This window comes from Ascidiella aspersa, chromosome 7, assembly GCF_963924565.1.
Source record: "Ascidiella aspersa chromosome 7, kaAscAspe10.2, whole genome shotgun sequence".
NCBI lineage: Eukaryota > Metazoa > Chordata > Ascidiacea > Phlebobranchia > Ascidiidae > Ascidiella > Ascidiella aspersa.
The window spans coordinates 7,791,974-7,817,382 of NC_139453.1; the positions used below are offsets into that span (position 1 = coordinate 7,791,974).

General features: G+C 35.5%; 1 protein-coding gene across 1 annotated transcript; it reads right to left on the minus strand.

Annotated features, from left to right (window-relative positions):
- Window positions 1-19,749: 19,749 nt before the first annotated feature.
- LOC146137531 (membrane progestin receptor gamma-like) lies at window positions 19,750-25,297 on the minus strand. Its single transcript, XM_083394372.1, has 7 exons — window positions 25,089-25,297; window positions 24,237-24,368; window positions 23,736-23,881; window positions 22,948-23,121; window positions 21,956-22,118; window positions 20,605-20,765; window positions 19,750-19,877 (listed from the first exon to the last, which is right to left on the minus strand). The coding sequence occupies exons 1-7, from the start codon at window positions 25,295-25,297 to the stop codon at window positions 19,750-19,752; spliced, it is 1,113 nt and encodes a 370-aa protein (XP_083250498.1).
- Between the last annotated feature and the right edge of the window lie 112 nt (window positions 25,298-25,409).

Consider the following 25,409-nt stretch of genomic DNA (forward strand, 5'->3'; position numbering starts at 1 on the left):
GTTTAGCAGCTCCTGAAAAAATACAAAAGCACTTTTCCCGATTGATCCTTTATTTTTTTGACAAACCACTGTACCGGTACGTTTGTTTTTAGTAACCAGTGCTTTAGGCTAGAGCAGGGTGTCCAACACGCGGCATGACCTAATAGAAAATGGCACGCAAGCACTTCAAAAATACTTTGTCATTCAGCTTTCAGCCAACTGTCACAAAATTACTAGATTTGTTCTACAGCCAAGTGCGATTGTTATTCACAATATAAAACAATCGCGCAATTACGACAACTAACCATTACCGTGGGCCTACTTCTGATATTATAGCATTCACATAAATATATAGCTTGGTGTGACGAAAAATGAAGCAAAAGTCAGCTCACCAACGGACACTTAAATGTATAATGCGCATTGCTATATAAAATACACAGCTTAAGGCAATTCTTTCTAGCTTGGCTGGAAACAATTTTTGCAAAGAAGCAGTTTTGTTCAATTCATAAATGGTTTTCTTGATTAAATTAACAAATGTTTCCGTTTTATTTTTTGTAAAAAAAAAACGCTTTTGCTATTAGAAATAATTATGTACTAAACTTTGGCACGGGAAAAAGTTATAAGATAATAATGGACACGCCGGCATGTTTGTCTGAGTTGGACCCCCTGGCTAGAGCCTATATTCCGAACTTTTTTGTAGTCGCGACCCCATGCCAGTTTCCAAGAACCTACGCGACCCCCATTTCTTATTTCATTTGTTGAAAATAAGAGAAATGTGACTCAAAACACGACTGGTTCAAATGTGGTAAATGCAATTGTTAGACTGGCATATTATTTAACTCCAACTGCTGATTTGTTTGTATTGTTCTGTTTCTTGTCAATTTTTTGTTTGGCAAATAATAATGCACTGGAATCCCCCTGACAACCTCTGGTGACCCACTTAGGGGTCGCGACCACTAGGTTGGGAACCGCTGGCCTATATGGTTGTTTAGTTTTCACAATATTTTACCGTGTTAGCAATTTAAGTGTGTACCGCATTTTCCTTTACCATTCAAGATCACGCTTAAAATCAAATATCAAATTCAAATTTCATTGATATTTTGCCATGCAAAGGTTTGTTTTAAATTTGTCAAAAATGTGAATGTTCTCAACTGGAGTTAAATTTTCGACCTTAAGGCAAATTAATGTTCAATAACAGCAAGGTCTTAACATGTTTTTTTATATATAGGTGTTCAAGACGTGTGTTAGTTTAAGGCAGGGGTTTCCAACCTGTGGTACGCGTAGCACAAGTGGTACGCGAAGGTTTTTCAGATGGTACGCGAGTAGCTTCCGTTTTTTACAAAAAAACTGTATTCACAACTTCATGTTTTGTTTACATAAAACAAAATTCCCCGAAGCCCATTCTTATTGTTCCGTAACCATTTCTTGTTAAGTGAATGGTCGGCAAGGAGCACAGTTGCTTTGTAAAGCCTTCAACGCTGTGGGACAGTAGGCGTTAATTAAAGCAAATGGTTGCTCTATTAATATCATCTACTGTTTTATAGCTTAAGCTACAAATAGCGTTGAATAATGCTAGTTGTAAGCTTAAAATAGATAAAAATATAATTCGCGCAAATCATTTTTCTGTTTAGAGCGTCCAAGTAGTACGTGATCGTAAAAAGTTTTTTTTCTCCCAATATTGGCACAAATTAAAAGCAACCAAAAAAAGTTGACTGTTGCTTTGGATCAAATTTTAACGGCACTATAAACATTCCCGAAAGACATGACAAATTGTTTTGGGCCATTGCACCAAAAAATAAGAACGTCAAGTTGTTACATGTTAATTACATGATTTCAAAAAATAAGAGCGTCAAATTGTTACATGTTTTTTCCACTTTCCAAACTATTGTGTGTAGTTTTAAATAACCAAAATTTTAAAAAGCACTTTCAGCAACAACAGAAAAGCTTTTTCCAGGGACTCAGGTGTTTTTTGTTTGTTGCGTTGATTGGTTAAACACAGTTGCCTGTCGCAATGTTTGGCGTAACTCTCTAATCGAGTTAAAGACAAACAAAATAAACGTAAAACAAACCTGAAAAATAGCTGGTCACCACTCATCTACAATATTGATAAACCCTCTGGCTTGTTTACAAGTACCTGTGTTACAACGTTTATAAAATTGAATGCGTTTGAAGATATACGTGTTTCGAGCCACGGTACGTGTGTTACAAAATTCATTGACCAGATTAATTAAGCGCACAGTAATTCAACTTGAAAATAAATGCAGCAAATTGAAAGTATAAAGCATAATCTTTCATTAAAATGTTTTCTCCGGAATTAAAGCTTTACAAAAGTTGAAAAGTATGTTTTCTACAGTTGAGTTTGGGGGCTGGTGCAGGTAATAAATTAAATTCCGTTCCGTTATGGATAATATTTGGTGTACCAGTTATCAACCTGTTTAAATTCCAAAGTATTTTAGTTTAAGCTTATGTTGGCGAAACACATTGTATAGGCTTATTAAAAAACACGCAAGTTTTTCGTTATTTTACCAGTCTAAGATTCATACCGAAGTATGACGAGGAAACAGCTATTCGGTAAGAAATTTTACTAGAAGTTGAGTGCGTTGGCAAACCTGAACTTCTGTCTGGTTTTCAGAATTGCAGCGCCTGATAGCGACTTTGCGCAGTTTGAAACACTACTTTAAGGGAGGAAACAGCATTACAGAAACGGTAAAAACTACAAGCATAAACGAAACGCTGCAACACCTGACATATTTTAAAAACTTATTTTTGTTTATTTTTATTACAACATAAAAAAGTTTATTTTCATTCAAACAGTAGGTGCCAATCGAAATTAACTAAGTTTTATTAAAATTGAAAACAAAGCTAATTTATTTGGTTGTTTTTTATAGAAAATCATATTCAATTGCTGCAGTTCTTTTCAAAAACTTTGAAAGCATATGGGAGGGAATAATATTTGTTGTTATTACAGCCATTGAATTATATAAATAAGCCTATGCAAAGCGCTCCAAAATTAAAACAAAGCACAGTTTAATAAATTCTAGATTACAAATTGATTAAAAAAAGGCATATAGGCCTACGAGTAGACAAAAATATATAAATTAATGTAATCGCGAGTTGGCAGCGGGCCTAATTTTAGGTAATCACGACAAAGAAGTGATTATAGTTATTTGGCCACAATTGGGAAATCCAGTTAATTGCTACACTCTATAACCTACGTTTTTGCCACAACTACAGATTAAGCGGAGGGTTTTCGACGCTTTGAAGGAGTTGGTAGGATTGGTGGAATTGGTCAGAAAAGTACCGGAATATACAAAAGGGAAACTTTTGTCCGATGTGTACTACATTGCAAGAAGGGAAAATCTCCACAATGCCGTAATGCAAAAATTTAACTTTTATTTTTTATACATATATTTCAATGTTTGACGTACGTCTTTACCGATGTTTCCTTTATTAGCACTACATTTATTGGTAAAATAAGTTTAGAAGCAATTTGTTAAAAAAAGGTTTTAGCGTGTGCGATATCTATAGAAACCTTTGTTTATAATTTTGCCTTTAAAAACTTCCAAAGCAACCAAACTATTTCTGGGATATTTTTTGTTGTAGGCTATGACAATTATTTTATAAAATCTATGTTGTGTAAAGAAATCAAAATACGTTTTTCCGTGAAAATCTGCTTAAATTAAAACTGATGTTGCATGTTTTAAGCCATTCATTACTGCTCTTTCGGTGATGGTTCTTGCCTACACTGATTGCGATCACAAGTTAACCACCCTGCTTCGGCGACCAGCAATCATCGCTGACTTGATAAGTGTAAGATTTGTAGATTAATACAAGTATAGTAACATTGTAGCTTGATAAAAGTATAGTAACATTGTAGCTTGATAAAAGTATACTAACACGGTCTAAAAAGACGTTCCGTTAAAACATTTATAGTCGGTAAGCCGTACCGGTTAAAGATGTGTCCTTTTCTCACATGGCCATATTCAACAAGTATATTCGCTTGTTTGTTCGCCACGTCCAGGAATTTTCCCTGGTTTCTTTGCTTGTTTTATGACTTTTGTGTTGTAACTTTGTGACGTCATCTCTAAAACTTTCCATGCGTTGCAATCAGAAAATAATTTTACTTTTAACCCTGCTTGATACAAATGAACTATTTTTTCCCACCGCCACAATACATGTAATTGTTGTTTTTCCCTCTGTACGATTACAGTAGCCTATGTTGACATGCTTATGATGGTGCTATTTCCATTTTTAAATAGAGCAGAAAAACTGATTTAGCGCTCTTTTAAACACGTAACACAAACTAGTTGAATTTACTTCCGATTTATCTAATAATATTGCCACATTAAAGGCGTTTCTAAAAATTCCATACAGTTTGTTTTTAATTTGTCAGATATCTCACAAGTCAATTTTATTAAATTTGATTTTACAAAAGTGGTTTTGATAATAGTATTTCTGAATAATAGAACAGGCATACATTGACAAAGCGATACAAAACAATTCATTTAGGCGAGTAATATGCATTGCTTTTTAATTCCAATATTTATGGTAGTAAATATGATGTAGTGTTTACCTCATTTTGAAATGACTTAGTTTATAACTTAAGTCCAATTTAAGTAAAAAAAACAAACAAGTAAAGTCCCATTTAAGTCGTTAAGAGAGAATTATATTTCAAGTCATGTCATTGACAAAAAAGTAAACTGTTAAAGTAATAAAATTGGTAAACTCGTTCGATTATAAGCAACGATTTTATTAAAAAAATAACACAAACGGTGTACAGCAATAAAAGTGTTTAATGTGTAAAACTTGAGATAAATTTTAATGAAAAATACCAAATTTAATCCCATATACTTTGCAAAAAAGACTAAAGCCTCAATTCATTCGTCCAAAAGACTTAAGTCACGTCAAGTCATTTTGGTTAAAGGACTTAAATCAAGTCATTTGAAAAACAGTGACTTAAGTGCATTTAATTTAAGTCAATGACTTAAGTCATTACAACACTGCCTTTTCCAGTGCTTCACATCCAATCGAGAGCTTTGCATCCGAAGTGTTTCCAAGGAGAGCCTTCTTAAAGCACTTTCAGTGGTCGCCTCTGATGACGACAACAGCAGCATTCTTGCTAAATCCGAGATATTAAACTGCGTTCTGGACATTGCTGAGGACAGTAAGTGTTATTGCCATTATAAGAACGTCATTCCAAAAGCAATAAAGCAACTTGCAAAGAAAATATTATTGGTCTTCATGTTGGTACTGTTTTGATTAAGATTCTAACCCCGGTGAGAGGTATTCTGCCCTAAGACTCATCACAGCTTTCACGCTGACCAGAAACCTAAAACGGATGTTAACTGACAACCAGAGAGTTTCAGATTTGATCACTCACCAAGCAAAAAGTACAAAATACAGGTGGGAAGCAAACTCGTTCGTAAACTTTGTTTATGTACAGATATTTTTCATAAATATTGCAACCAACGTTAAATTGATTATTTTTAGCTTCCCAATTGGCTTCTTCTTGAAAGATTCAGTACAGCCTTGGTTGAGCAGAGCCAGAAGAAATTTATTTGTGAAACGTAGCGGTCGTGTGATGATCAGCTACAGCCACAAGTTCGTGAAGGTTGCAGAGAAAGTAAGTCGCGCCTTTATTACTGTTTAAAGTAAATCGTTACTTGGGGAATGGCTTAAATTAAGAGCACACATTTCCATTTAAATTATTTTGTTTGCTTTAGTTTTTTTTATATGTGTGAGAGATGTCTGATTTGGTCGAGCGTTGCATTTTCTAAATCAGAACTATGGGTTGTAATTGCGCAATGCAACACTGTTAAGTAATTTGAAATTCACGAATTGCCTCAACCGGTAAATACAATCTTCTTGGGCTTCAAAATATAGCCTTCTTGTAGGCTATATTTGAAGGTAATTTAATACAAACGCTGTAAGTTGCCTTATCCAGTAAACGAACCGAATTTCACAGTTTAAAGCAATTTGTTAACCTAAACGAGATATTATTTCACCAGCATAACGCATTGCCTCGACCTTAAATCGTACTTTTATATCCAGAATTATCGATTTGATAGATAACCACGAAGTGACCCATAAACACCGTCAAACAGCAAAAAAATACATTTTCGTTCGTTTTACTTTAGATCCGAACGAAACTGAATACGTCTGGCATCGGCACTTGGCTAGATCAGGACAACATAGGTCTGAACTTGATCGACGACATGGCAGCAGGGGTTGAGGATGCAAAGGTTGTGCTGGTTCTTATGTCTAGGAGCTACTCACACAGCATCAACTGCAAGATGGAGGCTCTCTACGCCCGAGAAATGGGCAAGATTCTGATTCCGGTCTTGGCCGAAAGCGGCTACACGCCGACCGGATGGCTCGGTAAATGGATTTGTAAATAAATAGAGATTTATTGTAAATGCTTTAGCTTTATAGCGGGACCACTACTTGACATGATAAAGGACTTGTATCAAAATACATTTGTATGGACACCCAATCTTTTGATAAATGATGCAAACAAGGCAGGCCAGAAAAACAACTAGTCTGCTGTGTGGTTGGACTCGCGACCTCCGGTCATACCGGGCCGTCGCTCTACCACCTGAGTTACGAAGGCTCAGAAAGGAGTCGAGAAGAGAAGCAAGCCTCTAAGAAGCAAGTCCTCTCAGTTCGTAGAGAGACACAATAGTTAAACACATGTGTGTATCTTTCACTTATATAGACTTAATATCTACAACCATGATCAAAGGTAACGTAATCCATATAGCTGGGTCTTATGATATTTTAAATTGACTTTAATATTTATTTTATGGAGTTATTGTGCTATCTGTCAAATATACTTCCTAGAAAAAAATTTGATTTCTGTAGCATTTTTCGTTTATTGGAACTACTTAAGAACTTTTAATTGTTGTTTAATTCCAAAACAAATTTAACATTACTGCAAAGCAGCATCTATAATCTATATCTAAAGAAAAAACTTTGCAAGTTGATATTACAATTAAATGCAAGTTGATATTACAATTGGCTCTTGATGTTTTATAAAAGAAACTAAGCATCATTTGATTTCAAGTAGCGTGATCTTTGGTATCATAATTATGGTAAAGACAGGATGCTATTTTTAGCCAATTGTATCGTCAATCACGAATTGAGCAGTGTTTCTTCAATAGATCTGTGTTCTTACGATATTGCAACCATTTTCTCTTTTTCGTTAAAACAAATGAAAAAGCGTTTTTTTTTTCAGGCCTGCTGTTTCCCAGTTTGCTTGCGATGCGTTTCAAAGTTCTTGGGCACGAAACAAACAGAGACGAGACCGAAGTAATGAAGTTGATTGCCGAGGTGAAAAGCAAGCTGGTCAGCTTATCTCCACTTCCTTTTCATCAATCCAGTCAAGACACCTTCGATTCTTCCGATTAAAGCCTGCCCTCGAGTCTTACGCCGAGCGTTTAACATTAGACTAAGGCTTCTCAATTAACCTCTTGTATACACTTACCTCTGTGTGGTTAACGTTGATTTTCCGGTCTTGCATGAAAACTATAACTGTTCAATATATAACGACTGCAAGTTATTGTCAATTTGCAGCATTAAATTGACCCATACCTTCATTAATGTATAATCTTTTTTCTGCTAATGGTGCTGTAATCCAGCTTTTTTGCCTATAGCGTAAAGAAATGGTTCTTAACCTTTAGTATATACACTTACCGCTGCGTCGTTACCTTGGATTTTTCGGTCTTGTATGAAAACTATACGCTTTTAATATGACGACTGTCGCCAGTTGTTGTCACTTTGTAACGTCAAATTGAGCATTATAATGTGTCATCTTGTTTCTGCTAATTATGTTGCAATCGAGTTTTTCTGCCCATAGCGTTTAGGTTTATCAGCAGCGAGTCTCAACCTGGTGTTTCCTTTCTTACCATGCGGTACACTATGCGAGGGCTTGTACGAAAATTATACACGTTTAATATAGAGTCTGTCGTGAGTTATTGCCAATTTTCAATGTCCAATCGAATTGTAATTACGTTAAATGTAAAATATGTTTTCTGCACCTGGCGCCGAAAACGAGTTTTTGTTAATTCTTATGTGTGTTGTAGCGTAACTTTACAAAAATATTTTTAGTTCAAATCAGAGACAGGTATAGGCTACTTTGAATACTCGGAGAGCGCTCTGTTACCTAGTATGACGTTTTATGTTGACATATTTCACAGAAAAGTATTACATTTGTTGATGGTGAACATTTAATCATCATAATAAAATCTGCCATTTACGTAACTTAATTTGTATAAAACATTTTTTTTTTGTTCTCGTGTAAATAAAATTTCCAACAAAATGAAACTGTTCCAATAGATACATGGTTACTTCGCGACCGTGAGTGATACTATTATGTGACAAGATTTTTATTACTAAAAAACTTCCCCGTAGTGCTGTTTGAAATGTGTTTTTTTCTAAATTTGTATTTTTGTACTGTTTTTGTGAAATATTCGGTTTAGAAAAGAAATACCAATGTCGCCACCTCTTAGCGACGCTGTGATGGTTTTGTGATAATAAAACAAAAGAGTGTGATAATTTATTTAAGTTGAGGTAAAGATAATCATAGGCCAATGGATTTGTACAGGGTGTGTCGAGTTTAGGAAATTTACCGATTTCGGGAAAAAAAAGTAATATTAGGGCTGTTATTATAAGATATATTCTATCTTCGCTACAAAAAATTGACTTACAATCAAAAATCTGCGGCTAGTGACTATTTAGTTTCTGCCCTGAATAAAAACAATTGAATTAAAGCAAAATGCTTTCTCTAAAACAGGGGTTCTTACTGTTTTTACCGCAGACCCCTAATTTTTTTTTGCTTTGCATGGACCCCGGTAGACAAGAAATGCGCCAAAATGACGTCATAAATTGACGTCACAATACAAATAGACTTTATGACTCTGTTATTTCGGTCCGAAAAATGTGAAAGTTAAATGGAGTTTTACTATACATTCAGTGCAAAACCGTTTAATTTTGAATTAAAGTGTTTTTTTTTTTAATTAATTACTTTAAGTAAAAACTAGTTCTTTAATTAGGCCTTCATGGACCCCCTAAAACTAGTTCACGGACCCCCAAGGGGTCCATGGACCCCAGTTTAAGAACCCCTGCTCTAAAACCAGGTGGACGTGATCAAAGTAAGGAGCTTCGTTAATTATTTGCAATTTCCAGATAACGACTTTCAAAGGGCACATTCAAGGTGAAGCAAGAAGGAAAAACAACCAGTAGGTGTTTTAGACTTTATTCACCCGCAAGTGCCAGGCAAACAAATTTATAATAGACGCTCTCCAACATCACTATTATATTATGTTAAGGTTAATAATAAACAGGTCACGACAAACGTTTTTTTTACATGAGTGTTTAAAGTCGGTTCGTTTATCTTTGCAATCGAAATATGTACAATAAAGTGACTAAAATACACGCAACTTACTGGGAAATATTTAAAGCTTTTCAGTAACCCATCGTTCGGAATTAATGTCTGCGACGAAATTTAGATTTAGGTTGTTACATTTATCCGCGTATTTTCACTAGTTTCAAAAATGAGACTACACCTTCGTGCTATCATTTTGTTAGGCTGTTATCATTTTTGTAGTATCAATTTAAAGGGGTTTATCGCTCGAAATTACTTAAAAATGCACTTGTTTTATTTCGGAATTTAAAATTTTATCACAAAAACTAATTTTATAAGATTGTTTGCTGGTTTAATATTAATATGTCTGATTAAAGCGTGAAATAAACAATTTCCAATTCCAAAACCGAAAACAGCACCGAACACATTTTGACTAAAGAACTTTATCAAAAAAACATTTTAAGTCGGTCAAAAACGATAACTTAATTATATTCTTGTGATCATATCTTTTGAATTTTAAACACCCCGTATAACAAGTGTAATTGTGCGACAACTGTTAAATCAAGCAACGCCCCCCGTCGTTACTATAGCTACGACACGTTTAAGTGCATGTTGACTTACTGCGTATGTAATTATTAATTTTGCCAATAAACACTACGAAGCTTGCACCTAGCTGTATATACTTGCAGTTCATTTCTGCACGTAAAGGCTTTGATATGCAAGATTTTTAATAGTCATAGTTTCTAGTTTGGTGGTGCATATATTCTGTGGCAGCAATATAGACCTCAAAGTCTTTCAGACTATATCGTTGTGCATTACTGCATAGAGCCCCATAGATAAATATCAGGGGTGAAAATAAATTTCTAATGGAATGAAAAAAATTAGGGATGACGTTGAAGTTACGTAATAGAAGAAGGACATCATGAAGCATACAACCTTAAAAACTGTACTTAGCGTTTGATGTCCTGCACAAATGTGCAACTAAAATAGGCAAGTCCGTGAAAAAACAACATATTTGTTACCGGTACGATTAACCTGAACCTCATTCCGAACTCTTATACGGTTTAAGTATATGCATTTCATCGATTCTCATTTGCTTAAAATATTATAGTAAACTTGGTAAAATATTTACGCACATAACAAGCAGATATATGTTAAAAAGTGAACTCAATATGTTAACAAAATCTTGTCGACGGGTATGGATTTTCATTTTTCTATGAAAACACATTTTGGACGTTCAATACCACAAATTAATTAAAATTGTTTGTGAACGATTGTTTTATTTCTTATAACAGCCTAAGTAAACACGTGGTAACCGCTTTGTCGGTATTTCAGTCTGAAAAATTATAAGAGATCCCTAAAGGGAATCATGTCAAGAAACAACGAAACGTCAGGTAATTTATAGAAAACTGTTTTCAGTTACAAAGCACAATATCTTTTTAAAAAAAAAAAATATATACCGCATAGTAAGACGAATGACAAAATGAACCCAAATGGGTAAACCAGGTATATCTACGATGGAATAAAACCTGAACCAGCCTAAATAAGACCCAAACTTGTCATAAAACGTGGTGATGTGGTGGGGTTTGCTGTTTGGTGTGAAGCCGTCAATTGGGGGTTGCTGTTTTGTCACTGGACTGTTTGCCCCAGTTAAGGGTTAGGGGTGGGTAAAGGGTGGGGTTAGAAATTGGGCTATGGGTGAATATTTATAGAGGAATTGAAGTCGGGTTGCTGTTTTTGAAATCATAACTTGAGGTTTAGTCAAATTGTAGCTTTATTAGTCTAATTTTCGCCTTATTCCAAATTTGTATTAATATGACGTTGATGTTACTTTAATTTAGTTCTTATTGCTAGGGTCCCATTAAATTTTGAAATATATTTGTTTTATTTTTCTATTTAAAACCCTTTCAGAACTCAACGCTGCAATTGTCAAGTTAAAACAGGTGAATCCCCTGTTCAAAATTACTACAGAAAAGGTAAATCGATCTTTACTTTTGTTGGATGGCATTAATATCTAGTTCAGTTCTCACCAACTAAATTACTATACCTTTAATACTTAAGCCACTGTAATAGGGCCCAAAATAGTGCATGTTTATACTCTGCCGACAATGTTTCACATTTTTACCAATCGCAACCCAATATGTGTAATATCCATGTTGAATATGCCATAGGCAAACACTGACTACCCCTTTCAAGTCATTTAAAAGTTCTTTACTGGAAAGTCTATAGAATCGGTTGATATCTGCGTAACTCTATAATGTTTCACTTTAACTGTTTAGGTCAAACTGCAAACTTTCGGAGCCCTGAAGACTATGGTAAACACTAATCCCGCTTTGCTGATGGAACATCGTCTAAGGCTGGCTGATCTGGTTTATCAAGTCGGAAGAAAGGGAAAATATCATCAAACGGTAAATGTTGATCTTTCCTTGGAATTCGCGTTGTTTTGTATTCTGATTGAATCATTTACATAATAATTTATCACGATTTGAATTTGTCCGATTTACATTGGAATACCATCACAAACGACCAACCGATTCAAAACATCCTTAAATGATAGTAGGTCAAACGCCACTTCCGTATTCTTCTTAACTTAACTAAGACTTTACTTACATAACAAAACATCGCCCTTTGCTCCACTCAAGTGAAAGTCAAGTAATTTTTGTTATATACTTGGCAACAAGTCACATCATTTTTGTTCCCTTGCTGTATAAATTCATGAAAACCTATGAGATCAAAATGGATCTATTGAATAAACGCATCTGTTACAAGGGCAGAAATGTTGTTATTGTGTGTTTTCCTAACTCCGGTCACAATTTGCGCTTTCAGCCGTTCATCACAGCACTCAGTTTGATGGTTCTCGGGTACACGGCAAACGATGTGAAGCTCGGCAAGCTATTGCAACAGCCAAGTGTACTCAAGCACCTTATCAGCGTAAGTAAACCCGTAAGTGTAACAACACTTATTGTGCAAATAAGTTTGTCGTGACAGGTGACTTTTCTGTGCGAAAACGATCAAGATATGGCACACAGACCCATACAACCATTGTTTATGATTTTGTCCATTTATACTGGACCGTGATTCAGGGACGTGCAGTCAGGGGAGGCAGGTGAGGCACTGCCTCACCTGTCAACATCTGGCAAAGCAAAAGATATATCAAGCAAAAGTTATATCAGTTATATCTTTACCGCAAATTTTACGTTTCTATACCTAAAGCGTGCTTTATATTTTTCTTCTATTTCTCTTGCGTTATTCATATCAAGCGTTCGCGCGGTCAAAATCATTGAATACGCGAAGTGAGGCAGCGCCAAGCCGTGCCTCTCTTCAGATCACAGAAGTGCTATGCACTGCATTATGCGTGCCTTTTTCTTTCGCTAATTCTCTCGGAAAACATGATGAACGATTTAGCTATGATTTGAGGCATGCCTCAATTGTGACGTTCCAGCTACGAAACCCTTTTTCGTCCAGCTTGAATGCCCGCATAGTACGTGCACTTCTTGTAGTGTAAAGCTCTAAAGTTGAAGTCATAAATAAAGGCAGACCTGTTGCAAATTTTAAACTTTTGCATCAGACAATTGGACAAAAAAATAACACGCACTTTCAAGAGATTGGTTAAAAAGGAATATATATATAGCTGTCATAGGCGTAGCCAGGGGCCATCCAAAAATTTATAAATATTGTACCCTTAATAATAATTTGTTTTGTAGCTTTTATAAGCAGTAACCTACCACAACAGTCGATCACAAGCATGCCACACCTTCAATTGTCATGCACTGTAACGTAATAAACGATGTCGTCATTAATACGTTTGCTATATTAATGTAGTTTTACTACTTTTTAGTCGTTTTGTTTTTGATCTCTGAATGGTTTTTGAGTTTATTTATTTTTTTTATTATTACGATACCGTTTTTGTGGTTGTTAAAGCAAAACGTGACTCGAAAAAATTTGTGCCTCACCATCTAGGAACCTCACCGCACGTCACTGACCGCGAATCATCTAAAGAGTTTTACAGTGGACGCCACGTCATTTTTTACCTGAGTAAAAATCCAATTTGTACGTGGTTTAAGCGATGTAAGCCGTTATCTGTCAAAAGCTTTAGTTGTATTCTTTACAGTGTAAAAAAAATGTTATTAGTTGTAGTATGGTTTCGCGGCTAGTGTGAATTTTATATGTCAATTCGAAAATCATCTTGGTCTATTAAAGTCGCACCCTTTACATTTTTATTCCAAAATGCAAACACATATAGCAATAAACAAAATCCAAACAATTCGCTGCCACTTTAGGCTTTTTGTAATTTTCACGGTTACCTCTTAATATAAAATAAAAAAATAAGCAAAAACAATGGTTTACCAGTTTGTGTTTTTTATTGTTGAGTGTATATTTGAATGCGTCAAATCAAAATTCATCTTTATCTACAAATTTGCACCCTTTACAGTGCTTCACAACAAGCCGTGTTCTTTGTGTGGGTACAGTTCCGAAACTGGATTTGCTAAAGTTTTTGTCCCTTATTACGACGATCGATGAAACGGGTTTTCTGCTGGCGCGTTCTCATCACCTCTTGGATTGCGTCATGGACATCGCCGAGCAAGGTAAGGGCAAAACGTACCGTTATATAAGCTCTTTTGGAATCCGTTGTTTCCTTTTAGTTTAACTTTAAAAAATTTTAAAACTTTTGCGCCGGCGACAACTTTTATTGGACTCCACTATACTTACTCCTGGTATGCAAAATCTGTCTTGGCCGTTTTTAATATAAATTTTGTTCGCAATTCCCAATAGAATTGGCCAAACAACGTCTATCTATTCACCTCACCTGCTTAAAATTTCAAAATAAACAGTTTGAACGATATTATGTATAGACTCACATCAATATGAGACACAGGCTGCCTTAAACCTATTGGCCGCTTTTGCATTGACGAAAGACTACGCGGAACTGATGGATCAAAACCAAAGATTCGCAAGTTTGGTTGAAGAACGTTTTCAGTAAGTCATTGCATATAAAAGCTTGATAAGCTACAGTGTTTTAAACAAGTCATTTTGAATTTACTTAGTTCCGTAAAATAACAAGTCAGGTCCCAGTCAAGTCATAGTAAGAGCAAGTCAATTCCAAATCAAAAACAACAAACGCGCAATACACATCAAGCATATTGTTTGACGTGCAAAAAGTAGGATATGTACGCAAATTTCACTAAAGCTAGTAGTTAATGAAAATTTCTTCATTTCACCCATATCATTCGTTTAAAAGACTCAGTCAAGTCAAATCAAGTGATTTAAAAACAGCGACTTAAGTGCACTTAAGTAAAGTGACGCGTAAATATTGAAGGAGATCTTGTAAGGGGATGTTCGATGCTTTGCATTTAATTCGAAACCTGGTACGTTTTGCAAAACTATACGCCAGTCTGATCCTTACCAAATGCATTGATTCCACCGTCAAAATAGCAATATTATTAAGGCGAAACTTGAAAAACATAATCTTTTCCAGGTTATGAATTAAAATTTACTTAAAAGTTATGACACTTGGTTACTTTGATATGTAATTTACTGTGTTTTAAAACAAAATATGGTAAAAAAACCGCCAATTTAGATCGCAAATGATACTAGAAGTGCACAGTTTAATTTGGTATCTTATCAGCCCGATACGAGCTTATTTCGAAATGGGCTACCAACCAATACGACCGCACATATCCACCATATCTTGAACGGAACACAGGATTTCATAAGAATAAAAATATAATGCCACTTTGCTTCAGATTTGCTTGGAGAGAAAGGGAACAACGAAACATAATTAATTTGGAAGCTCTGTCCAAAAGAACAGATAAGCGGAACAAAAAAGTACGCAGCAAAGAATTGGTTGTACTCCCAAAGCTACAAACACCTCAGCAAGATCCAGTCGTGATCAGTTACTCTAAAAACGACAAGAAGACTGCCAACGAGGTAAAAGCATATGTTCCGTATTAAACTGAAAGATTCACATTATATAGTCACTTTTACGAAAGCATCATGTGTATTCTGTACTCATTTTTAATGTTACTAATTAAAAAAAATAGTAATTGTCAAACTGGGGCGCGTAAGCAGCTTTAGGGCTCACAACATCTTGCAAATTCTTTTAAATGGGAAATTTAATTAGTGGCAGTACATTCGTATAACTGAGATATAATGACGACAAATCATTTTCCGGCTAGTGTACAATAAGTAGTATTTACAAGTTTACTTAGAGACCCTTCATTGTTTCTAGAAGGTCAGATGAAACGTTTGGGAACTACTGGTCTATAAATGTCTACCGTCGAAAGTATATATATATATTTTTTTTTCTTAAAGATCAACAGAAAACTCGAATCGAAGCTTTTCAATGTTGTGATGGGCGATGGCCCGGGTAAGGTTGAAGAAATCTCTGGCGCGATTAGAAAGGCAAGGCGCGTCCTGATCCTGATATCGGAAAGCTACTACAGAGACATCGACTGCAAGCTAGAGGCTCTTTACGCCCACAAGTGCCGAAATAACCTGATCCCAGTATTGGTTGAAAGAGGTTACACAACCACTGGATGGCTCGGTAAGTTTCAGTTACCTTGGGCGTTGCCTATTCAACACGGTATAAAATTTTGTTGGAACCATAAAACACTATCCAACTAATACGTAAAGTACAAAAATTGTTATACAAGGTTGTTTTTTGTCTAACTGCTTAAAGTATAGCTTTTCATCATAACGGAAGAACGACTTTATATTTTACTCTTAGAATGTAGCTTCAACACTACCTGAAGCCACTTCTTTCTAAAATATCTTGAGGCTCCCGCCCTAAGATTTAACTTACGTGCCCCCAATTTAAAAATACAAACTCAAAATACTGCCCAAAAATAAATGCGATGTTGCCAAGAACATGTTGTTCATATTTTGTAGCATAATGATTGGAGGTTGTAGTAAGACGTGAGAAAAATATCAAAGCCCATACAGAAGTAGGTATAAATGAATATAGAGTTATTCGAAACGTTCAAAATGCTACCTACTTCTGCACGAGCTTTGATATTGTTACTATGTTGTATGCAGTTACAATATTAACAGGAGTTTAGACAGCTGACCTTCACCGGGCTTATTTACGATTCCAATTATTTATTTTATTCCAATTTAATCGGGCTGCATTCGCACAGGCGAGTTACTGCCGCTCCGCGAACTTCTCCACTTCAGAATCTTCAGCGCCGAGGAAGCGCGCAATGAAAGCGCAGAGATGCAGAAACTCACGGGGGCCCTCTACGCCAACCGACCCCCAACTCGCCGAGTTGCACCCTCAGCGAAGGGGTCCCTAACCCACATGGGACATTTGCCCCACCTTGGGCACCTAAATCCTCTTGTTTCTACAACCCACCAGGGTCCGTCACCCCGTCTTGGCTCTTCCCGTCTAGGGTCTTCATTCAACTTGGGGTCCTCACCCACCAAGGGTAATAGGGGTCGCGATAGCCCGTTTCCCCAGCCCCACAAAGTCCTTCCCGAGATTCGGGTTTGTTCGCCCAGCCAAGACACGAGGGGGAATACCCCGATAGACCCCAGGGGCAGCGGCGACACCTTCGTGGCAACCCCGGTCGGGGACCGGCGAAGGGTAAAGCTCCCTTTAATCTCGGGGTCAAATGGGGTACCCAGCGACAATGATATGATCTGACCGTATTGGGATAAATCTTCTTCCATTGCCAAACCGCATAATTGCGGAACAATTGAAAAAAAAACTTAAGAACATGACAAAAATGCTTCTTAGATCTCACTATTTTAAATTTCTCAGCTGCAGAACCGGTATTTATGACCGCCCGTCAGGTTCCCTATTAGGGCTGTTGCTATTTTTCGTGTGAATATAGAATAAAGATAAATTGTAAATTGCAGTGTAAATGTGTAACCTTTCGTTAAATACATTTTTGATTGCCTTTGACATTTGTATATGCGTCTTAAAACAACCCTTGGCTTTTACTGTAATTCGAACAATTGCCAGCAGTTCCCATTTTAATTTTACCAGTTTTACTGACACGCCATGAAACAAACCAAGCAATTGCATAACTAAAATACCTACAAAATCGCATTACTACATCTCCTGAACAAGTTTTTCTAGCAAATAATCCACCTACACAATTCTTAAAAAAATATTAAAGTTTAATCCTATTTCTATCTTATCGCTGTTATTTTTAAACTAAACGAAGATAAATGGTGGATTAGGTAAACAAAATGTATACCAGGCGAACGGCTATCGTTTTAAACAGATTGCCGTTATAAGAAACATGTTTATGAGTATTCCGTTTGGTGGTATTTAATTTTGCTGTAAGTATTTTGTGTATAGCGTCTATCAATGTGCAAAAACACTAGCTACAATACATTGATTTGTATTACACGTCGTTTGTGTTTTTAAATGATGAAAGTCTAAGCCCAAAAGGTCAAAAGTGATTATCGAAACGTCTTTATCAAGTTAATGTCGATTTACTCGACCTTTTCGGCTCAGCTCAGACATAATCGAACTACATTACAGATCTGTGCAGTGTTCGGAGCTACGTAATTCAATCCTTATAACATGACAAACGTTGGTTGTGTAGGGTTTGTGTTTTAACGCAATTTGGGTTGAAACGCTAAGCTGAAAGCTTTTACAACAAAACAATACTAAAGAGCGCAATTTCCTCTAAATTAAATATAACAATCGCAAAAAAAGCAATATATAGAAATTAAACTTTGGAAGAACAAAATACGTATGGAGGTAGGATTGATCGAAAATCTGCCCTTCTTTTTATCAAGTGCTATAAACAGTAACGTATGGCCTTTTAACTACACTTTAAAATAATAAAACCTGTATATTTATAATTGAACGTAGGATTTCGAATAGAGAAAACCTGTTTTATATGTGCTGACGATACAGTCAGATATTGTTTAAATGGGTAAGAGGGCAGGGTAAAGAAAAAATGAGAGGAAACTTTGATGAAAATGATAAATTAGTTCCAAGAAATAAAATCAATTTCCTAAACCACAAAAATCAGAAGCATAGAAATTATATTATTGCAAGCTGTAACAAGTAAGATTTAACTATAGTACAAATGCTCAAGTGCAGTAATTATTCGACATTTTTCGATTGCTATACAGGCATAGCGGTTTGAACAACAATATAGGTAACAAATTGAGCTTGCAAGACAATGATCGTTAAGAAATCTTTTTAGAGCGCATTAATTCAACTTTTTCAGCTGTGAAACCTGACATTTTGACGGATATCATAAAAGCGACAGCAATGTACAAAATATATAGATAGAGCGAATGCCATGGCTCCATCGACAAATCTTCGACAGTCAGAATCCTGTTTAAAGGAAGATGTTATAAATTGCTTCAGAAATAAGACTGTTTTTGTTTTAAATCAAACCTTCACTTGTCACAAAATTGTGTTTTGTCGTTAACATACTGTGGTAACCATTTCGACTGACTAAGGCTAAACATTTTGTAATTTGCAAAACGCAAAAGACAAAATTAGCTAAATACTTGAGATCTGTAGGCTTCACATTTGCAAAAAATATATATTTTCTGAAGTCGATTATAGTAAGTTTAAGAATTTTTGACTTAAACTCGTTTTTTTTTACAAGAACAGTCACTTATTAAGGCGATTATTTATTGATCTGAAAAATTAAAATTTTGACAAATTTTAAACTAAAAATAATTTATTTAGACAAAATGTTTACCTGTTATAAATACTGATTTAAATAACCTATTGTTGTTTAACGTACTGCATTAGTGTCCTGGTGTCGTCAACCACATGTTTTTATGTTTTACTGACTACCGGTCGAACACAAATCAGTTGTTTTTTCGGGTTTATGCCAAACTCATGAAAATGCTTAGTTGATATTTTTTTAAAAGACAAACAACTTTAAAAATGCCAAAGAAACACTAGACTCTGGTATTTAAAAAAATGTTTTGTATACAGTTGAAATGCAACGTACGAGAGAAAAAGACAGCAAATACTGTCCAATACAATTGTCCAAATCACAGAGGCCTGGGTGGTTAATTCTGTCTGCTCTTGTATAATGTATAATGCTCCAACCAAGATATAATAGAGTAAAGATGTCATTGAACATAAATCAAAACTAAATTTTCTGAATAAAACTGAATGACACTTTCAAAAAAACTAAACGACAATTTTAAAAAGCGTAATATTGTTGTTTTTTTTATTTTGAAGACGATTTATGTGCATTTTTATTCTATTTTTACTATAAATAATTTTGACAGATTTTGACCCTTTGTGTAAATTTTGACAAAATTTTGACTTTTTTTGACAAGTCAAAAAATATTCGCCCTACTTATCACAAATAGAGATGAAACTGTTGGTCTAACATACATGTGTTAATCACAAAAGCATTTGTTTAATTACTAGAAAAACACCTGTATTTGGTGACCCCGATGCACCTTAACATAACTCACCCATTCTCAAATCCATCGCGAACATCAAAGAGAACTTCTTCAGCCATAAGAGTGTAAAAGTACATGGCAAAAACGAGAAACACGTGAAAGAGATTGTGCGACGAGCCGATAATATCAAAAGTTCCTAAATAGTTACAAATTTATTGTGGGTCCCACTTTACAAGACAGTTTGTTTTCAGATTGCAATGTACAGTTTGTTAATTTGTGCCAATTAAACAACACATAGAAATTTCGAGTAGAATGTCCATGGTAAAATGATGTCTAGTCTATGGTCAATTTTTGTTACCTACAAAGCAGATTAGAAAGAATAAGTAAATCCTATGAAATAGAAAAATTCTTTAAAATACAAAGATAAATGAAATTTTCCTGAGTATTATAGTTGGTTTTATAAATTGTTCCTATCAGGCATAATATTAATCAAAAACAGCTACTGTAATTTTAATTGTTAACAAACGTCTCGGCAACCCACTCAAGTCGCCTTCTTTAGGGTGAATGACATCAAACGGGATTTTTAGAGTTGTTTTTCATTCTTATTATTATAGTCGGTTAATTAAGTAAGTGGCAGGAATCAAATGCAAAACGCATGTAATTAATTACAGGTTTTAATGTAATTGTAATTATAATCTAATTGAGGCATCTTCCCACTGTGTAATTCTCATTGTTCTTGTAATTTGCTAAAATGTTGGCTCAATACATTGATATTGCGAAAACTGATTTTCCAATGCCGAAAATTGTAATTGATATAATTAATTAAAGTGTTTAATGTAATTGTAATGTAACTGAAACATTTAAGTGAGCAATTGTAATTGAACTGAATTAATGTAATTGATCCAACCCTGCTCCATACCGACCTGGATAATACTTTTCTGGAAACCGCGTTGCATTCACGACAAAAGAGGCGAAGAAAAATAAGACCAACAGCGTAAATCGAACTGGGAATCCATCGGAACCGAAAGCGCACACCAATGACTGGCCAGTATATGTCGCTGGAGTTGTTACCAAAGAAAAAAATCTGCAAAAATTATGTCTTTATTCGATATTTTAAAGAGTTCTTAAAAGGTGTATTTGTAGGAAACATTGAATTTCGGAGAAATAATTTAAATTTTAGTAAAAGCTTGAGAAGCGCACCGCTCCGAACAAAAATCAGCCAGCAAGGTCTAAAACTTTATTTTTTTTAAGAAAGAAATATTATGAGGTTTTGTTAGAAAACTTACGCTTTTCAAGGATATTGTTTTTTTTCTATAAACACCTATTGGATGTTACTTGGCTTATAAGACGATAATTTAGGACATTTTTTTCTTTTTTAACAAGCTAAAACACATATATTGGTTAACTATCCTTGATTTTATAGATGTCTTTCCTATCACGCAAAACGCCGTTTGAAGTCTTTTCATTAAAGAATTATTGTGAAAAATACAATAATGCACACATTAGAAATGTAGGTAGTATCTACATATTTATTGTTTTGATTGTTATTTTAATTGCAAAAGGGAAGAACCTGCAAAAACGAAGAAATAAGTTTTTGTTCAAAGTCTTTTCAAAAAGTCGAGTTTTGCCAAATGGCAACTGTCCTACACTGTATAGTACAAATTCGTATTCGATTAATACGAAAACTAAGACGTTGCTTAAAACATATGCTGTCGTCGAATTTTAACAAGTAGGCTAACGATCAAGATTTGAACAAAAATTAATGCGAAAACTCGGGCTTTGCCTAAAACATATGCGGCTGCAGTTTAACAAGCAAGCCGATCAAGATTTAAATAACAATCTTTGGACAAAACCCAAACGAACATTCACTGATCAGCTTAGATCACAGGACAGGGGTTTTTAAACTGTAGTCCGTGGACCCTTTGGGAGTACGTGGACAACTTGTTGGGGGTCCATAAAAGCCTAATTGAAATCTTGGTGCATAATTCTAAATATAAAATGAAAGTTTCAATAAGAGAGTTTAATTGAAAAAAAAAAGCTTTGGTGTCTTCCTCATGAAGGTGTTCAGACTTCATTTATGTTTCACACTTTATTGGACCGAAAATAGCATGTTTTTTTAAAACCACTCATTTTACGGCGTCAATTTATGACCTTTCTCTACAAATCCCGTGCCGACCATGGTCTACGTAAAGCCAAAATAATTTTTAGGGTTTCCGCATTAAAAAAAAATTAAGAACCCCTGTCCTAGAGTGAGCCCAAGTGTCTTTGAAATACCTGTAGCCAGCTGGAACGCTGACCGCAGTAAGAGATATGGCGACTGGAACGAATCGAAACAGAAAGTAGTACGGGCAACTTGGAAATCGTGAAACACACGCTAGAACGTTGACCACACTCGCCATGCAAAAAAACACCATGAGGTAACTGAATGATGATACACCTGAAACACATTAGGCGAAACGATAACGAGTATTGGGTAACTTTTATTACCATAAGTAGGTTGTGTTTTAAGGCTGATATAGAAAAGGAAATTATCGAACACATTTGCCGTATATTGGGTCATTTGTAACGTTAGAGTCTTGGCGTTCATTTGCCGTTTTTGACTTTTAAATAAATCGCCTGTGATGTTTTTAGAAAAAATGTACGAAATCAAGGATAGCTGTATTTGAATTCCCTTAACGTTTAGGATCGGTATACTTGGTATGAACTATCCTTTGACAAAGCAGGGCTGCGTAGTCGGACTCAGGACTCGGGTAAGTCTACGTAAAACTAACTGAATACCGAGTCCGACATGCGCATGAGCAAAACTAAATTTCGAAACTGATAAGGCCGCAACTGTAAATTGCAAATGTGGAATTGCATATGTTGCAATACTTACAAAATACGTATTGTAGGTGGATGAATTATATGACACCCCATGTGTGGATTTCTGAATTATCGCCTTATTTTCGCTACGTAAATGGGTTCAATACAGGTTGGAGAGTAGGAGCCGGACTCAGGATTCGACGAAATCTCGGACTTCAGTATATTGCTTTGACTCGGACTTTAGTTTATTTTTTTAGTCGCAGTCGTAGGGAGTCGGAATCGAGTTATTTTTGACCGACTCGGCAGCCCTGGTTACAAGTAAGCACCAAGTTTACACGTTAAGAAAAAAATCAACTTTGAGAGTTTGCGAATCAAATCAAAATGTATCTCGCATTATTTCTAGTGCGTCTGTAGATCGAGGCTGGATGTTCCTGCAAGTTAACGAAGAAATAACAACTCCGTACTTGTTTCACCGTAGCATGCCCGCGGAAAGATGTACATCTCATTTATTGTCACCATCGCAAATCCAAGCACCGTTATGCCACCGTAATCCAGACACCAACACGTCTCCTGCGTTTGACAAGAAACGCTGTGGAACAAATGGGCAAGCGAGCTCGCCAGCAGCATGTAGCATAAACCTGGATGAGAATAACAGCTTATCTTGTCTTTAATCATTCATTGGTCATATTTAATAATCTATGTCCAACACTAAACGATTCGTTGTCAACCTGGTGTCAGCATTTGCTAAACACAATATTGTAATGTAAGCAGGTTTTATTGAACTAACCAGTCTAAATAAACTTTTCGTCCTACTTGAAATATTTTTTGTTCTTAACAAGGGTGCCATTTGAAGTGTTTAGCATTCTTTACCACAATATTTTTTTCTCTGTTGGCAACGCTTTTTACACAACTATTTTTTTACTACATTTTCTAACTTCATTTTTTCACATTGTAACAGTTGATTAGTGTTAATACAGTCCTGTTTATGGGGACATATTACAGTAAACCACTCAGCGATAATGGCTTTCAAGCAAACAGCGCTGTTATTTACTTAAGGAATATTGGTATCCTAGAAAGAATATATACGTAAGTGGAAAAATTTTTTTTTAAGTATCATAATATGAAATGCAATTATTGTAATTGGACATGCCTTGTAGTGGCAAAGACTATGACTTGATAAATTGCTTACATCACTATTCTAAAAGAGATCTTTTGGCTTCAATTTCCTTTCCAGGGTTAAACTCACGCGTACCCGACAAATGTATCCAGAAAGGGAAATAGACGGGGTTCGTCGGGTCGTCAATCGTTGTGAAGATGTTGTAGGCTCGGAGTAAAAAGAAAAGAAACGGAAGAAAATGTGACCAGAAGTTGAAGGTTTCGTTGGTTGGATAGAATGCACTAAATACAGAAATGAGTTTCACCCGATAAGAACACATGATGCTATATACCATATAGTTTAAATACGCGTTCGACCAGGTCTGTTAAGTTGCTAATTTTACTTTTGATTAGGTATTTTTTAGACAAGAAATCAAACGCTAAACTCGTTTTGTGTTTTTTATATCGCAAGTTTATCTTGGTCGCCATAAATCAGTTTACTGAAAACTTATGTAGTTGTTATTCTAGTTAACCTAAAAATGACTCCGTAAGTTACTTTGACAATATCTTGATTTTGTCTATTTGACGTTCCTGACATTGGTAAAATAAAGAAAGAAAGATATTGGATACATAATTTATCATCTATAATTTGCAGTACCTCCTTATGCAATAGATAAACGAAGAAGGGTTTGGTTTGTAGCCATGCCACAGGTCGTTTTCAATCGCGTCATAATGCGTTTCCCAGGACGGACGTAGACCGTACGATCTCAACCAATCTCCATATTTGCCGCTAAAGCAATACGAAGCTGTCGTTATACAAACTTAACAATATTTACACATGTGTAGTTTCATAACCAGAATAAGCAACGAGCAGACCATACAAGGAGGCCCCTTCTTACTATAAAAGAACCACAACTTCGCCTTACGATCGTGATGCGACAGGAACCAGTATTGTCGCAGTGCTTTGCTTACGTATCGGATCCACTAATAATGTGTATTCACGTTTCGAATTCAAATCTTAAGGCAGGCCAGGTTTTTTAGCAAATAAACCAATTTGATTGGCCAACCTATTTATGTTGGTCTACCAAATAGTGTACTTGGTGCATATAAAGCTCAATAGAACATTAACAAAAAATATACGTTATTATTGCGGTTGTTTATTGCAAGTGATATTCTCATTTTGCAACAATAAATCGACATATAATATAAAATCCAAACCAACCACAAAGGGTAACAAAATATCTAAAACATGGCATTATCAGTTCTGCTAAAAACATGTAATTTGAAATGAAATTGCTGTTTTTTATCTTATGACAGCAACTGGTAATATTGAAACCGGCTATAAATCCGAATATAAACAATAAAAACAATAGAAGGCGGCTAGGCTGATAACGTGTTTTTTTATTACTTGAAGATTCAAACCCGCGTAACTTTATTATGAGCGATAGTCGGCTAAAAAAGTTTGAAAACCACTTATTTAAATGGTGTTTCACTATCAAGGGAAAAATACCCGTAAATTCGCTCTAGGCGTTTTCCTAATTCGCTCTCCGGATCCGGTTTCGTCTTATTCTGGAGAAGTTTTGTTTTGACTCCGTACGTAGTGCGAACGCTGGCGGCCGTTTCGAAAGTCGCCCCTTTACCGCGTGAGGGCGCAATGCACGAAGCCAGAGCTGTGCAAACATTCGTTCCGAACAAAATAGAACGACTTTCCGTTGACATCGTGAACAATCAACAACGCCCTTTCCTACAAAGCCTAAACGTACGAGCATTTAAAAAATGTCAGGCTTAATTTTATACTCTTAGGCCTAATTTGATACTTGAATTTCTTTGA

Bases quoted from the DNA above. Each gene is read 5' to 3' on its own strand.
- LOC146137531 (XM_083394372.1), bottom strand. From the start codon at position 25,297: ATGTCAACGGAAAGTCGTTCTATTTTGTTCGGAACGAATGTTTGCACA. The intron at 23,122-23,735 runs GTACGCGTGAGT...ATTCTCATCCAG, and splicing joins TTTCTGGATACATTTGTCGG to GTTTATGCTACATGCTGCTG. The intron at 19,878-20,604 runs GTCGGTATGGAG...GTAACTATTTAG, and splicing joins TCCAGAAAAGTATTATCCAG to GAACTTTTGATATTATCGGC.